The following is a 17,755-nucleotide window of genomic DNA, read 5'->3' as shown; positions in this document are numbered from 1 at the left end:
ATTTTACATCATTGTCTTTCTTTTAGTGTTTAGTTCATGTTAGTGCTTGAAACAGGGCCTTTATTATTTGTACAGCCCAAGCTGCCATAGTCTCTTGAATGCTGGATTACAGATGTGTGCTACCTGATAAAGATACAAATTTATCCCCACCCCTTTTCTGATATAAAGATGGGACCGAGGTATTTGTGGGTGCTAAGAAAGCGCTCTGTTTTTGAGCTACAGAAGTCTGCTCCGAGTCCTTAATGTGATAGATTTTTTTATTTGTGGTTTTCTTTGGTTTTGTTATGTTAGAGAATGTTTTACTACAGACTTTCATCTTTACTTCTCTGTTTTATTTTAAAATTATGTGTGTTTGCATATGCATATGCATGTGTGTGCACGTGTGAGTGTGTGCATGGGTATGTATCTGCATGCATGTGTGTATGTGTGTGCGGGCACATGTGTATATGTGTGCATGCACACATGTGTGTACATGCATGTAGGTGTGTGAGTGTGTTCATGTGTACACATGTGTGCATATGTTTGCATGTGTGTGCATGTGTGTTTACATATAAGTGGTGGTGATCAAGGGGATAAGACATGTAGGATGCCTTGGGGGCTGGACTTGTAGGCAATTGTGAGCTTCCAGTCCTCTGTAAGGACAGTGCCTATCTGAGTCATCTCTCCAGCCCTTATATTTTTTATTTAATTCATTTGGCATAACAATAGACTTTATAAAAGTGAGTAGGACCCATGTTTGCTTCTATTTAAGTTAAAACTATCAGGGATATGTAGACCGACATATACCCTTAACTGAGTGTCTAGGAAACGGGCACCTTTGCTGTGTGCTGGTGAGCAAATCTGTCTTTGCTCATACAGGGAATGTGGCAGCACAACGGCTGATTTTGCTCCTTCGCTGAGCAGGGAGGATCAGGACGCTGCAGTGTTCAAGTTTCCATCTTCCTTGGCAGCACCCCCTAGAGGAAGAACTGACATCAGATACAGACAGGCTAATGGTCAGAAGCGCATCTAGGGAGCAAATGAGAGCTCTTCCAGTGGCTCCGCCCACCGGACAGCAAGGGGCTGTCCCCAAAGTCTCAAAGACGGGGAGAGCAGCCCCTGTGTGCTGAGACTTTAGTGAGGAGCCATCAGGAAGAGTCTGGGGATAAATGTGGGGATTTAGAGTAACCCCAACACCAGCAAAACAAATTCTCAGTGCCACAGTTAGGTTCACAATCACGGAACACTGAGCTAGTGCATAGGTCATCTCCCGGGGGTGGGGGAGGGGGTTGGTCCTAGGACACTGACTACCCCCAGGCATATCCTCCTGGGGTCTTGATCTTTAAATCCTGTCTGGATTACTTATAATCAGCACCTCAGTGTCACGCTTCGCAAATAGATGTTTTACTCTTATTTGGGGAACGAAAGCGGCATAAGGCCATACCACCCCGAGTGCACCCAATCTCAGGTGGAATGAAGACAACATCAGAAGTTGATGTGCAAATTTTTTTTTTTTTTTGCGCATCAAAATATTTTTCCAGCCACGGTTGAATTTGTGCATCTAGAAGGGAGTGGTATGGGAGGCTTCCTGCACTGTGCCATTGCTTCTGGGGTTCCCAGGAGCCTCTAGTCACAGTGTTATTTGGTCAGCCATCGATTCATGACCTTGCTTTATAAGGGCTTAGGGGTGAAGATGATTTTATGTTAATTTGGGTTATTCTGTTCACATTCAACCTATGACAACACGATTCTTCTTGCCTGAGTAAACCTTATTTAGCACAGATGTTTCCACCATAGGGCTCATCACAGCCTCTTACTGTCTTTTTTTTTTTTTTTTTAACCATCCTAAAGCTCTCATAGGAGAGCATTGCCTTGCTCGGCCCCAGGTATTAAGCAATCAGACCTTTGCAACTCTCTGCAGGTCCACACATGACCATTAAAGTGCTATCAAGATTGATCTGAGGGTTGCATATAAATTTTGGGGAGATTTCAAATTTGCATACAAAGAATTGCTGCTTCATAAAGATGGGTTTATAATTCACATTAAGCTAACCCCGAGAAAGAAAGATGATATAAAGTTAAATATTGCAATAAAACTATCCTGCAGTAAGGATAGCTTTCTGGCTTTGTCATATATTCACTGTATAAGTGGAGCTAGGGTATAGGGACATTCTTTTTCTTTAAGAAGTTTGGGGACTGTGACTGTGGCTGGGTAAAGCTTGCTTGCCACACATTCAGATCCCCAGCATCCAAGTAAAAAGCCAAGCAAAGCGGTGTGCTCTTGTAACCCCATCCCTCAGGAGAAAGAGATGGGGGATCCTGGGGTTTGCTCTCCAGCCAATCGTGCCAAGTCCCTGGGATGCGGGTTCTGTTGGAAACCTTGTCTCAGAAAATAAAGTGGAGATCAATTGAGGGATGCATCTGACATTGTCTTCCGGCCTCCAGATGTATGTGCACATAAATGCATGCACACAAATAGATATACAACACCTGCTACTGGAGTTTTTAATCTCTTTGACCCAAACAAGAGGCACGGGGAAGAGGGGCCTCTCTAGGGAGGAGTCACCTCTATCAGATTATCTTCTATCAATGCTTTCTTGCTGGATGACTGGTATGGAAAGACCCAGCCATCCATGAGCAGTGCTAGCCCTGGGTAGGTTATCCTGGGTTGTCCTAAGAAAGCAAGCTGAGCGAGCCATGGGATGTGAGCCCATGAGTAGCCTTCTTTCATGGTCTGTGCTTTAGTCCCTGCATTTAGATTCCTGCCTTAAGTTCCCAGTAGTGTCTCCCTTCATTGATAGGTTGTGGCCAGGATGTGAAAACCAAACAAACCCTTCCCCAAGTTGCATTTGGGCGTGGTGTTTTACCGCAGCCACAAAGACCCAAACTGGGGTACACACTTACACAGAAAATGTACCTTTTGTTAAAAACCAGATGTCCTAGTCACCTTTAATTTTCCACTTGGCACAGCCCAGAGCCATCTCATAGGGAAGCCTCGATGTTGTTGATCACGTCAGTCTGTGGGCCTGCCTGTGGGGAATTATCCTGACGTAGCTGGACCCAACACACTAGGTGCTACCATCCCTGGGCAAGTAGTATGGGACTCTGCAGAAAGCTAGCTGAGCATAAACCTAGAGGAACGAGCCGGAGAGCACTACGCCTCCATGCCTTCCTGTGCTGATTAGGTTTATGTCAAGTCAACACAAGCTAACGTCATCTCAGAAGAGGTAGCCTCAATGAAGAAAACACCTCCATTAGATCAGGCTATAGGCAGACCTGACGTAGGGCAATTTCTTAAACAGTGAGTAATGGCAGAGGGGCCAGCCCATTGTGAGTGTTCAGTGCCATTCCCAGGCTGGTGGTCCTGCATTCTATAAGGAGGTAGGCTGGGTTCTATAAGGAGGTAGGCTGAGCAAACCAGCAAGCTTCACTAAGTCTTGCTTCAGCCCCTGCCTCTGGGCTCCTGTCCTGAATTCCTTCAGGAATAGACTATGGAAACATAGTCAAATGTGCCCCCACCCCACCCCACTACTCGCTTTTAGTCATGGTGTTTCGTCATAGCATTAGTAACCATAACTAAGATGTGTCTGCCTCGAGCGCTTGCCGTGACTTAGTGATGGACGTGACCTGCAGGCTGACATAGACCCTTCTCTCCCCGGAATTGGTTTTTGTCAGAGTGCTTTATCACAGCAACAGGACAAAACTGAAGTACAAGCAGGCAAAAGCCTGGTGACCCACATCCACCTGGAACCAGAGGCTGCAGCAGGAAAACGGAGCTGATGTTAATGTTAGATTTTTCTCAATGCCTTTTTGTTTGTAGAGAAAAATTTGATTTCTGCATTGGATTTTATTTTGTACAATATGTGGAGGGGGGAGTTCTATAAAATAATTAGCATTTATTGTTTGGTTTTGGCAGGCTGCAATTACACATCTTAAAAACTTGGTTATGATATTCCAAGCCATGGTGGGCTTTTAAAATAACACCTATGCAATAGAATTGAAAACCAGTGAAGCGGGGTTTCTAGCGGCCATTACTGGAGTGGCAGGCATATTGTATTTAGCTGTGACACGGCATTGCTTTTGACATGTGCTCTCTTGTTAACCAGAGTAATGACAGTGTGTTGGAAAGCCAAGCAGGAAAGGCTCTGAAAACAGATAGTAAATATTTCAGGCTTTGCAGCCCAGACGGTCTCTGTGGCAACCAGTCAGCTCTGAGGTTGTCGTCTGGATCAGCCAAAATCAAAATGTAAATGCAGGAGCATGGCTGTGAGCCAATAAAACTTTATTCGTGATGTGGAAATTGGAATCTCATATCATTCTTCTCTATCACAGAGTACTGGTATTATTTTGAGTTGTCTCCTGCCATTGAAAGCTACAAAAAAAAAAAAAAAAAAAAAAAAAAAAAAAAAAAAAAAGACATTCCGAGCTTGATAACAAAGCACAGGCAGGTGGGTGGACAGATTTGGCCCCTGGCAGTTGTTTGCCAGTTCTCTTTTTAACTTAGATATTGTTAAAATTGTGTCACATGTCAGGTGTGGCAGAGCATGACTCTGATCCCGACTCTCTGGAAGTGTTTGCTCTGTGGTTACAAAGTTACAGGCCTCAAACCTGGTACAATGTTACAAGGTTACACTCTGAAAAAGGATTCACCCTGCCCACCAGGTCTTAAGAAACCTACTGCTCACATCCTCTCCGCATTCCAACTCCCACATATCCACCATAACAGGGGATGGATCGAGCCACCATTTCTGCGGCTGTCTCCTAATTGGTCTTTACCTCCCTAGTGATTTGCATACAAACAAACTAATCGGCGTGAACCTAAGCTTTCTAAAAATCATACACACTTCCTCCGTGTCAGCAGTTCCCTTTCATATCTGCACAGGTCAACCAAAATCTTTCTCTGTGGCTTAACAAATCCCCCGTGCAAAGCTCCTGTTACTGCCCATGTACCTAATGCTTCACAGTCTGGAACACAGCAGTGAAGAAAGCCTGCAGCACTTGCCTTTCCTGTGTGATATGTCCATGTGATAAATCTGTTTATACCTGATAATTTCAGTAAGATGACAAGGATTCATACTTGGAGGGGAATGGACCAGACTACATTCCAATCCCAAATACTGTGCAACTCCAGGAAAATGATCCACCTTTATGAGTCAGGGCACTGACCTCTAGATATGAGTTCATTTTATATTTCATCAGGGCTGACTGTGGAAAACTAGATGGTAAATACAAAAGATGCCTGGGCTATACAGGTATTTCAGCTAATCATTCGATCAATCAGTCAATCAATCAAAGTTTAAAGTAGGCTTTCTTTAAAAGTCCTGGTTCAGTACCCCCAAAGAAAGCTAAGTCTGGCTTAGCAAACAGGACATTTGTTACACATTCTCTTGTGTTTGCCAAAAGCCAGCATGACGTGCCCGCAGAGCACATCCTCACCCTAGTGCATTTCCTTTCTCCAGAAGTGTAGCTGCTTTCTCCAAGTTCTTCTTTTCTCTGACGTCAATCTTTCCTGGACCTGGACCATTCGGTTTGCAGTCACCCCTGTGGCTGCTGTGTTCGGTACATACCTGCGGTCTGCACCAAAGCAATTCTTGCTCTTTAATGAAAAGGGGGAGGGCCTTACTTGATTGAAAACAAAAAGAAGACAAAATCCAGGTTTAGATTTTGAAGCTCCCTTACAAAGGGCTGGCCAGAGAGGATAAACTGGAAGGCTTTGCCAGGAGGACAGGGGCAGACAAGGATGGGCCTTTGATGGGATTCTAAAATCTGTGTCCCAGAAGCCCACTGAAGGTGGGCCTTAGCCTTTGACCCCCTTTTATTTTAGAACATACAATTTTTGTTTTTTAAAAAAGTTTTAACCTTTTTTTTATTTGTTAGACACCTCCTAATGGAGCTCCCACTGTCAGATGTTACTAGTGGAGAGTAAAGTACTGGTCACAGCCGCCACATCAAGGCGTCCACTTCCTGTCCTGTTTCTATAAACCCGAGCTACTTGGTAGTTGTGGTTTGTACTGACCATTTTATTCTGGATGTAAACTTGACAATCTTACTGACGAGGACCACTTACAAAGCTTTTAACAAGTTACTAGGAGAGAGCAGAGAGAGCGGAGAGAGCCAGGAAATGCCTCTTTCAAAAGTAACCTGTGCGGCTGTGAAGAGACAGCTCGGGGTTAAGGGTGTGCACCACTGTTCTTGGAAAGATCCGAGTTTGGTTCTCAGCACTCATGAGGCAGCCCACAAGCTGCCCATGACTCAACTACAGCTCTCTTCTGGTCTTTGTGAGCTCTGTGCTCCCATGTGCACACACGTGTGCTCGCACATGTACACACACCACCTCGAAATTAAAAAATGCAAATTTAAAACAACTTTTAAAAGGTGGTTCTGGTGTTGAAGCAACATTGAACCTATTGCTTCAAACTTGCATCAGATGTTTTTCTTGTTTCTTCTGGTTAACCTCAAGCACCTCGTTGCTGAGTCCCCACCTCTGGTAAGTGTACTCTGAAAGTCGCTGGTTCACAGTGGAACCTGCCTACTGGAGGCAGCTGGCCTTACTTGAATCTTTCAAAATCCATTTTGTTGTTGCATTGTGGTCAAGGTTGAGCTTGCACTCCTGTGCTGAAGTGATTCTTCTGCCTCGGCATCACAAATAACTTGGACTCTGTCTGGTACTAGACTCTGCTCAGAATCTTTTATGACTAGAGTAGCAATGCTCTTCAGTACCTAATGGTAATGTTGTCAGTAGCCAGCACCCTCTGCTGTCTAATAGTTGCCACTTATCCATCTATCTACCTATCTATCATCTATCTATCTACCTATCTATCTATATATTTATATATAATCCATCTATCTATATAATCTATCAATATTCCTATATATCATCTCTCTATCTACCTACCTACCTTCTTACCTACATATTTATTTATTTTTACATTACATTTTTAAAGAAAATATGAAATACAAAACAAGAAGGAATCCATTAAAATTAGACAAAACAAACGGAAGGAAAAGGCACAAGAATCTGAGACCCACTCATCCACACACTGAGGAACGTCATAAAAACAGCGACAGAGGATGTGTATAAAGAGCCTTGTGCATTCATGTGCACGGCCTGTGTGTGCTTCCGCAGTCTCTGTGAGCTCAGGGGAGCTTTGATCATGTGGATTTAGGGGCCTTGTGCTCTTGGTTCTTCCATCCTCTTTGACTCAAGTTCTTTCTGCCTCCTCTTCTGCAGAATTCCCTTTCTCCTTCAGGGAGGGATTTGATAGAGACATCGCATCCAGGACTGAGTGTTCCAAGGTCTCCCACTCTCTGGGTTTTATCTGACTGTGGGTCTCTGCTTTTGTTCCTATCTGTGGCAATCGGAAGAGACTCTGTTGATGGCTGAGCAAGGCTGTAGTCTACAAGAATATAATTAGGAGTCATTTCGTTGCTACTTAAGAAGACATGTAGAACAGTGTTTAGAACGATGTAGTCTGAGGTTCACGATCACGCAGTGGGTATGACTTGGTTGGTTGGTCCTACTCATGCTTCAGTGTCTTAAAGTTTTTATCATACAGGTCTCTTGCTTGCTTAGTTACAGTTACCCCCAGGTATTTCATATCATCTGAGGTTGTTGTGAAAGGTATGGTTTCCCCGATTTCTTTCTCATTCCAGTTGCCGTTTATATACAGGCAGGTACTGATTCGCTTTTATTCATTCATTTATTTACTTTTAGTTAATTTTGTATGGATACTTTGCTGGAGATATTTATCTGTATGTTTAATGATTAGATTATTATACCCAGGCAGACTTTCTTTTCCGGTCTCTCTTCTATTTGGTGTTCCAAATGCTTATGTACCTGGATGGGCATCTTCTTTGGGTTAGAACAATTTTCTTCTATGAATTTGTTGAAATCAATTTCCATTCCTTTGACCTGGGTTTCTTCTCATTTCACTATTCCTATTATTCTTTGACTGGCCTTTTCCTAGCGTCCTGATTTCCGGGATGTTTTATGTCAGGAGACTTTTAGATTTAACATTTTCTTTGACTGACGTATCAGTTTCTTCTGTCATGACTCCAATGTCCGAGTCCGTCTTCCATTTCCTGCATTCTGTTGGGAAGCTCGTCTCTGGGGTTCATGTTTGAGCCCCTAATCTTTCATTTCCAGATTTCCCTGAGTTTGGGCTTCATGCATTTTATTTTCACTTTCTGGCCTTGAACTGTTTTATTCCTTTCCCCCCTTTGTTTGCTTCTACTACCATGCATTTCTCTAAGGGAATTTTCCTTTCTTCTTTAAGGGCCTCTATCCTAGTCGTAAAGGCTGTTTTAAATTCTGTCCTGTCTTTTCCTTTCATTTCAGGTATGTCTTGTATGGAGGCCTGCTCTGGTAGGGTTGCTACGCTCTAGTGCAGACATTGTCCTGGCTGTCACTATATGTTTACACTAGTGTCTAGGCATCTGGGTTGGGAAGATTGTAATTCTAAGTACTCATACCTGGTCTTGTCTCTGTTGGGTAGGTATTTTGTTTCTTGCTTTTTGTTGCCCTCTGTGGCTCTTAGGAGAGTGTGGTGTCCTTGTCTTGCCTGGTAGGAAATTCTTCTTGGATCCCGATAGGTGTGGCCGCTAGGGTTCAAGACAAAATGTGTTTCTAGGCATTTCGAACTGAGTGTTCACAAGAGGGAGGGAAGTGCCCTGTTCTGCCAGGTTCTGCACAGTCCCCTTGGACTTGGGGCAGACAATAAGGAGAGCCCAAAGTGGAAAGAGCTGGGGAGAAGACTTTGGATTGGGTTTGGAGAAGCTGGGGGAGGTGAAGAGATGTGTCTAGCACACACCCTGCCCTGGCTCCCACAGCTTGTGGCCTCCCAGGGAATGCCTGATGAAGATGGAGTCCGAGATTAGGCAGTGACTTGGGAGAAGTTCAGAGAAAGAGTTTCTGTGTGATGTACTGAAGGAGGAAGCAGGAGGGAAGGGAGATGATAGCAGGTGGTCCAGGACAGAGCTGGAGATAGGATGAGGGAATTGCTTTTGTGGGAGCTGAGGGAGAGGTAAAGACGTGCAGCTGGCCTAACTGTTTCCCTGGCCGCAGTATGTAGTCCCACTTCACTGAGCTACGTGGCAGGTCTCTGCAGACCCTGCTGTGTCACCTCTGGTGCTGCAGCCGGTCACTGTTAGCCAGGCTTCTCTTTTCAGGGCCTCAAAATGGTTTTCTTAGCCTGCTCTTGAAATTCATCTTTTTGTTCCTCACTGCAGCCCTTAGACATAAGGAAATGAATTATCCCGGTCCCATTGCAGGGATATCCAGACAGCATTTCCTCTCTGTTGTGTCATGGGTGGAAAACAATGTATTAAACTTAGGGGCAGGACAGAGTTTATTTCATCTCTGCTCTTCTGTGGCCCCCCCCCTCTCTCTGGTATGTGTTATGTTTTATTATCAGGGCAGAGCTGTGATTCTACATTTCTGGTTTTTCATGCCTGCAGTCTCTGCTCTTAGCATTTTCATCTGGGGTTCTGTGGGTTGCTGTCTTCTGGTTTTTCATAAACACAAACAAAGGAATCCTAGGAGCCAAGGTTTTGCTCAGTGCACAAGAGTGAGAGCACAGCGTTTGGAAACAGATGGAGTTTAAGGTTACTGTGACTCGTGGCATGCCTCAGACAAACGCATTATATCCCAGACTCCTCATTCTGTTGAAATATGAAATCCTTTCACTCTAATTCTTATTTGTTGATTAAAAGATTCATGCAATATGTTAGGACTTATGCTTTATATAAATTGTTTTATATAAACTCTATATGTGTTTATCTAAACAGCTTAATATAAACTGATATAGAGAGTAGTATCAACATAATACATGTAGCATGCACTTAGTAAAGAGTTTTATAATTACTGTCTTAGTTGGGGTTTTGCTGCATCATGACCAAGGCAACTCTTATAAGGACAACATTTAACTGGGGCTGGCTCACAGGTTCAGAGGCTCAGTTCATTATCATCAAGGCAGGAACATGGCAGCATCCAGGCAGGGATGGTGCAGGGGGAGCTGAGGGTTCTACATCTTCATTAGAAGGCTGCTAGGAGAAGACTGGCTTCCAGGCAGCTAGGATAAGGGGTGTAAAGCCCTCGCCCAGAGTGACACACCTACTCCCACAAGGCCACATCTCCTAATAGTGCCACTCCCTGGGCAGAGCATATAAAACCGTCACAATTACTTTTTAAACCAAACCACTTTAAGACAAGAGTAACACACAACAGTTGAAAATAGTAGAGACTCCCCCACAGCATGGCATCCAGTTTCCTTGAGTGAAAATAGTTTGCCAGTTGTGGTCTCACAGCTGGGTGTTGGTGGTGTTGGGATGTCCAGTGCTTATTATGGCTTCCACAGGCTCTCTAATGCTTGCCTTGCATGCCTCAGTTTCTGTGCACAACCATGCACATGCACACTTAATTCTGTAAAATTCAGCGTGAGAACACGCTTCCAGTAGAAACTGACAGAGATAGCTTAGGCTGCCCCTTTCAAAGACTGCCCACCTCCCTCCTGCCATTTCTGTCCCTTACTCCTGACCACCATTGATCTGGCTTCTACTGCTAAAGTTAGACTACGCAGGATATTGCATTTATAGAATCAGATGAGATGTAATCTTTTAGGCCTGGCTTTTAATGTTCAAATCCAGCACAGCTCCCACAGATTCATCCTCGATGTTGATACTGACAGCAGTTAGATTTTTCTCATTGCTGTGGTAAGCTGGGCCAGTCTGTGTAATCATTCATTCATTAAAAGACTTCGCTGCCATCTTGGTTGTTATGAGTAGGGCTTCGCTAAGTTGGCGCAGGCTTCTTATGTGAGTAGAAGTTCCCTTTCTCTAGAATAAAAAGGAGAAGAATTGCTGGGTTGTGTTGATAACCTTCAGGTAATTCCTCGGGATGAGCAAACCAACAAGCAGCCTTTTCCTCGTCCTCCTCTTCTGTCTTCTTTTCTCTGAGGACGAATCTCTCTCAAATGTGCCATTCACTCCCATATCATATCGCATCACTTTAAAACGACTCCTACTACTGGAGAAGTTGGTTTACACAATTCTCCTTTGAATTCACACGCCTTTCATCTGGATTTCAGTGAGTCCTGTCTCCATGTGACTGAGAAGTGCTTTTTCTTCTGTCTTCCAAGCAGTCTCCTGTTGAATGTTGAGGCCACAATTGAGTTTTGTGCCTGTAGGACTGACCCAGTCACGACCACGCCCACCTTTGTGTATGTCTTACGTGTCCCCCTCTTCATGTGCTTAACACTAACTCCTTATGTGCTGTCACCCTGGTAGATGCCTGCTTTGTGATGTTAGGTACTGTTATCTGCATAGAAAACAAACAAACAAAACAACAACAATAACAAACAAACAAACAAAGCAACAACAAAGAAACAAACAAACAAAACCCTGGAAATAGGCAGCACAGACGCAGAAGAAAGGTTGCCAGGCCTCCTGGATTCAGGTGTCAGTCCACTGCGGTGAAGATTACTGGACAATGTAGTGCCATTATAGTGGCTGAGAAGCTGAAAAGGGGGTGTCTGCCTTCTAGGTTTTCTGCTTCCCCCTTTTCTCCATCTGGACTCCCAGCATGTGAGGTGGGGCCCGCTGCATTCCTAACAATGTCCCCGTTGCTCATCCCGCTGAGTAAGCACCCTCAGAAGCATGCTCACACCCCCACTGCAAGCACAGACTTCATTTATCCTAGCAAGCGTTTAGCTGTCCAGTCAAACTGGCCTCAAAATCAGCCATCCTAACACCCTGCACTTTCTCAAGTGTAACTAACTTCCTCCCATTGCTTTCATCCTTCCCTCCCCCCTCCCTTCTTCTCCTCACCCCTTCCTTGTCTTTCTCCTCTTCCTCCCCTGACCCCTCGTTGCTCCCCTAATACCTCTTCCTTCTAAATGAATAAAAACCCAGGACCTCAAATGCCTCTTTCTATTCAGACACCTTCAAAAGGTCATCTACAAAGACTTAAATTGTAACGTTGGCCTCTCAGTGAAGATATCACACTGTGTCGGGGAATGGGTTTTATATATAGGAAAGCATTTTTATTCTGTGTAATGATTTACTTAACATCATCTAAGTTTTCTGATTTTTGAAAATCTTAGTACATTACTCCACCTTTAAAAATGGCTCCAGGACTCTGTCTTCCCCATGTCTGTCCTCAGTCTTGGTTTCCCATCACTACATAGGTGATTGGACCTGCCTCAGCCCTTTGGCCTCCCCAGCCTAGAGCAGGTTTGCTCTTGCTTATATTTGGGGTCTAGGAGCCTGAAACACTGGTAGGCAGGTGTTAGTGACCCACTCCCTTATAGTTGTTGGGAAAAATAAGTGGATGGATGAGTGAACTTCTGTTCCTTATAATGTAAGAGGCATCTGATAGAACGCCAACAAAAAAAAAATGAATGAATGACATTATTCTTTCTTAACTTTCCAGGTGATTTTCGAAGTGGTGACCTCTGGACATCAAGGCTACCTTGCTATTGATGAGGTTAAGGTGTTGGGACATCCGTGTAGTAAGTATGCTTTCCTTGGCCCATCACCACTGATGAACGTTTACATTACAAACCAATCGTGGAAGGGAACACAGAGAGAAGCCACCCTGCCAGTGGGGTCTCGTGCCAGGCTGGATGTGAGATCTGGATCCTGGAAGCGCCACAGCCCATAGCTTGTGTGAAAACATAGATCTCTTGGTGTCTTTGAAAATGCAAAGCAGGCACGAGGGACGTCCAAACTTCTATTTTCCATATTAGCACAGAGTTAAGTATGGCCAGCTGGCACCTTCCATCACCAAATTGAGAGCATTTCTATCTCTGCCCCCAAGTTTTCGTTCCACAATTCCCAACAGTCTGAATCGAGTAGACTTAGGACCTACCCGATATAAAGTGCCTTCCTTAGCCATCTGTAAGTACCAGATTTGCGCGCCCCTTGTCTTTGCAAATTAGTACTTTGAGAATGTACACAGGGAAGAAGGAGCCCTTTTAGAAAGCGAATGGAAGGTTGACGAGGTGGCTGAGTGGGTAAACTGAGGCCAGGATGGCAGGTACCATCACAGCAGAGTAGCTGTCTATGTGTCTGCCCCCTGGCCCTTGGGAGATGGCTGCTTGTCTAGGGTCTGGAACTTTTCTGCTTCGACTGGACCTTGTGTCCTTGGCCTTAGACACAAAACCTGGACAGGATCGTCAGGATGAGTCAAGTTCCCACTCGCTTCAATCGTTTGATATGATCTGGGGAAGCAGGCATTGCATCCCACTGTCGTGGATTCCAGGCCCGAATTTAAAAGACATCATCAATAACAACAACAACTAAGACTATAACGTGTGTGTGTGTGTGTGTGTGTGTGTGTGTGTGTGTGTGTGTACATGAATGAGACTATGTCTGTTTGCCTGTATGCATTCTGTCTCCTGTGTATATATGTGTATGTATATGTATGTTTGTATGTATGAGAGTGCATGTATATATGTATATGTATATGAGTGTACATATACATATGAACTATGTTTCTCCTAAGCAGTGCGTATTCATAATATTAGCCTTTAGCAGTTGTCGGTTTTGCCTCCCACATATCCTAATGGATAGTATTTATCTGTTTACATCTTTTGTCTTTCTGTCCCATGAAGTCTATGGGCACTTGGTTTACAGAACCCACAAGTCCATGGATGCTCTAAAGGAGGCATAGCCTTTGCACCCTCTTTGAATCTTTGAGTTACCTCTTGACTACTCACAATAATGAATACAATTTAAAGGCTTTGTAAGAGCAGACAGGACAGGGCAGGGCAATGGTGTGTGCTTAGTAGAAACTCCTTTGTTCCGGATCAGTTCTGTTCCTAGTTGACTGAACCTCCAATTGTAGAGCTTGTGGAGCTGGGGTGCAAACTGGAGCCCTGAATAGTTTTTCTCTCCCCTTTCCACGTACATTTTAAAAACCAATCCATGGTGCCCGGTACTAGGATTATATCACAGCCCGTATTTATTCTTCAACATTTGGTACCTCCTTCTCTGTTTTTGTCTATTAAAATTACTGTCGTGGTACAGCATGTGTGTGTGCCCATGGGAGAGATATATGTCTGTGCCTAAGAAGCCGAGTTGCCGGGATGTTGGGAGTCGCAGTGTTAGATTTATTGGTTGCTTCCACATCACTGTGAAAAGTGTCTCAACCAGTTTACGTTCCACCAGCAGTGCCTGGGAGTTTTATCTCCCCTGTATCTTTCCCCAAAATTGATACTGTCGGGCTTTACATTCCTGGCCATTGGAGCAACCGCCGTCTGCTTTATTTTTAGGATGCCTGGCATGCAAAGAAAGTTGGCAAGCTGCTACATTTCCTGGGTCTCTGCTGATGGCCCCTGTCCAAATCATGGAAGGATGGTTAGATCCACAGTATTAAAAATGCACACACTGGCAGGGAGGGCTCAGCATCTCCTCCGGTGCCTGAATTAGAATAGATCGTTAGACAGTCCAGCGCCACTGGAGCGAGCTAGCACCTGTGTGGCCATGATCCCACAAGGGTCTCATGACACAGTTGCCCCACTTCACCGGCAGGGCCTTTACTCTCTCAGACATCTTTCTCTTGTCCTCTGAAGCCTGCCCCATGTACAGGTTCACACGGATCCATCGTCTTGTATGTGACCAAAGCTGACATTACATTTACCTTTTCCTTTCTGTCAGGAGGATGGGGGAGGGAGGAGGTTTGCAAAGAATCCCCCCCTCTTTTTCCCCCCTGAAAAAGTAAAAAAGAAAGAAAGAAGAAAAACAAGGCTGTAACCAGCTGAAACATCTGGGCGAATTCAGGAAACAGAATATAATTATCTGAGTTGGAACTGTGCCGAGTCTGTGGTGCCCTGGCCTCCAGCTTTGAAAAGCGCCCCAGGATCTGCTAACGTGCATGTCCGTGGCTTCTGAGTCACTGTGTAAAAGGAGCACAGAAAATAACCCCGAACTTCTGCACATTCTCTCAGAGCCCAGCGCTCTGATGTGCCCTGCCTTCCTCTTTCTTAGTGCAAGCTGCCTGCAGGGCAGATGTTGCTACCGCAGTGGACACCGGTGAGGAACTCTGCAGCCAGGGTTACCCAGCGCATCCCAAGTCTTCATCCTGCATTCTTCCCATCTACCTGGGGCTTCTGGCTGAGAAGTAGCTCCTCAGATGTAGCCTCTTGCTTTCTGCTGGTTCCAGGCTGATGAGTAACCTCCTGTCCTGTGGGGCAGTGCTGTGGCATTTGTGTGTTCCTGTGGAGTCAGCGTCCTGTACCATTAGGAACTTACTTACGGTTCCTCCTCTGAAGAGACTCACACTCATACCTAATTGGCTTTGTGAGTTGCCTTAGGGGACACACGATGGAACTGTAGGCTGGTGGCTGAGGTGATGGATGCCGCAGTGGCCCCATGGAATATACGCTGTAATTGGCTTTGATGACAACTCCTCGGTGGTTATTTCTTCCCTGAGTCTCTGAGCTCACAGGGAAAAACATGCAAATAAACATCGTAAGGACAGAGTCCTCTGGTTTGATCTTACTGTAGAAAGCAAGTAATAATCATAATAATCAATTGTTTTTGAAATCTCGATGCTTGTTAAAATTAGGTTATCACAGGAACATAAATACTCCACGTGCAAACGACGGTATTTTCCGGAGAGTTGCCGAGTCTTGCTGACTTCGCCCTAAAGGTTCCTGTTTGGACCCGCGTGGGTTTATGAGCCACCATTATGGCAGTTTCTCAATGGTAGTTGTTCTCATATATGGATGCAGTTGCTTGTAAAATCGACGTTAATGTGGCGACAGAAAGACGCGGGATCAGCCTGGAAGGTGGAGACGACTGTACAAAGTCAGCAGCTGTCAGCTTGAGGCCCCTTCTAATACGCATAGATAATTCTTGATTTTGGTACGCACCCTAAAAACGTATCTTGAATTTGGCTCAGGAATCCCTGCGGGAAATACTGAGCATGTTGTCAACTCTGTTAGAAGCCCTCTCTGTTTAAACACATCATGAGCTATGCAAGCTCCGAGTCTGCTAGTGTGGCAAGTTTCCCACTGTAGATGAGGCTGGCCTTGAACTCACGATTCCTAGACCTCAGTACCTCCGATGCCAATTGAATGGGCGTGTGCGCCAGCCGGAACCCTGTGGGTCATTATCACCTTGAATATTTTCATGAATTATAAACAGGAGCTATTTAACAGACTTACTGCAATGTAATTTCCATGCCCTGCAAATCTGTCATGTAAAGTGTATGATTGAGTCATTGGTTACATATTCAATCCCCACTGCTGCTGAATGTGTGCGATCGATTACAGTCGAAACACGGAGACACTGAAAGCACCTCAAAGCCTACTTACGTCTGTGAACGTAACGTGCATATGGAGCATCAACGAGTTCCATGCTAACACGTAAACACCATCTCCCAGGCGCCGCCTATGTGCATGCAAACGCTTAAAATCTGACTATTCGAAATTTGAAAACACTGTGGCCTCGGTGTTTCAAAGAAGAGATCCTTAACCTACATTATTATGATTAAGTATCCATTCTGATAACCACTCTTGAATTATTTACTGGGAAACAGTAAGTCTAAATAATTAAACTGACGGATTTCTCAGATTCCGGGGAGTTCATTTGTGACCATGTTAAAATTCCGAGCATGCTTGCCAAGTAGGGCGTTTGCCAGTGTTTACTGGGCAGCTCTGGCTCTCCTGTTGGCCGTGCCTCCTTGCTTGTGATGAGGGCCAGGACAGAGGCCTGCTCTCGGGTCGTCCTGGCTGTCGGGCGCGCTGGGCACACGTCTCGTTCGCTTCCGCCTTTGGCATCACATGAAGATATGAATGTAAATAGGAGGCCGGAGACTCCGAGTCTTCTGTCCCCCTCCAGTTTGCGCTTTGATCTCGCCAATCAGTCCTCTCCAGGTCTGTTGCTGGGATGCAGATGCCAGCTTTGAAGAATCAATAGGAATGAAACATCTCGAGGGGATCTGTGTCTTGGTCAATGATAACCCATGCCTTTGGGATCAAAGGCTGATTGGAGATCAATTAATATTTGAGAACTTCGCCCTTTGCGCACAGCAATGGGCCGCAGAAGGAAGGAGGGGAAGGCAGAGCCGAGCTAAGCCTGTTTTGTTATTCGTGGGAGACGGAGTTTGCAGAGCTCCTGCAGATTTCACAAGGATCTGGTGGAACATTTTGAAAGGGTACAGGGGAAATAAATGGGTCTATAAATTTAGAGAGAGGTGGGAAATGTTTCTTTTTGCATGTGAGATGGGTTAGAATTTCCATTCTGGACGTGTTATGCCTGAAATTCCAATTAGTTTGGCAAAGTTAGGCCTTCCAGCTCAGCGTGGGTTCTAAACTTTGCTAGCCAGAGAGACGTTTCTTCCTGAGCCCCTTCCCACTTTCCAAGGATAGGTCAGTTATTTTAAACAGTACAGAACTTTATTGAAGGCTCAGTACCCAGAATACCTTACCTGAATCATCTTTTAAAAATCTTCCCCCCACTCCTTTAAGTGAGTACTTTACAAAGAAAACTTTCCATAAAGGCTTGCGTGTAAGGACTTTCCCTTTATTCAGATGCCTGAATAAGCCATACTGAAGTAGGAGTCACAGTGTGGGATCCGCCTTAAACCACTTGCCCACTGAAGATGCTTCTAGGCTCGGGACCTAGAGAGTCGGGGATCTCCTGAAACTCTGGAATATTATCTCACCTTGGTGTTTATTGAAAGCCAAGCTTACAAGATGAGCAGAAACTTACTTACCTTGGAAGTAGAGTGTCTTTTTTGTCTTCACCATCCTGGAGGATGAGTTTCTCTCCT

At 44.8% G+C, this 17,755-nt stretch overlaps 1 protein-coding gene across 8 annotated transcripts in view; it reads left to right on the top strand.

Moving 5' to 3' along the window:
* Ptprm (protein tyrosine phosphatase, receptor type, M) overlaps positions 1-17,755 on the top strand; it is a 704,621-nt gene that overhangs the window by 277,099 nt on the left and 409,767 nt on the right. For all 8 annotated transcript variants that reach the window (NM_001168632.1, XM_063266820.1, XM_063266818.1 and 5 more), the window contains one exon: positions 12,407-12,485. In NM_001168632.1, coding sequence (NP_001162103.1) covers positions 12,407-12,485 — 79 coding nt within the window. The remainder of the gene's footprint in view (positions 1-12,406; positions 12,486-17,755) is intronic.

This window comes from Rattus norvegicus, chromosome 9, assembly GCF_036323735.1.
Source record: "Rattus norvegicus strain BN/NHsdMcwi chromosome 9, GRCr8, whole genome shotgun sequence".
Lineage (NCBI taxonomy): Eukaryota > Metazoa > Chordata > Mammalia > Rodentia > Muridae > Rattus > Rattus norvegicus.
This window is presented reverse-complemented; position numbering and strand designations above follow the sequence as displayed.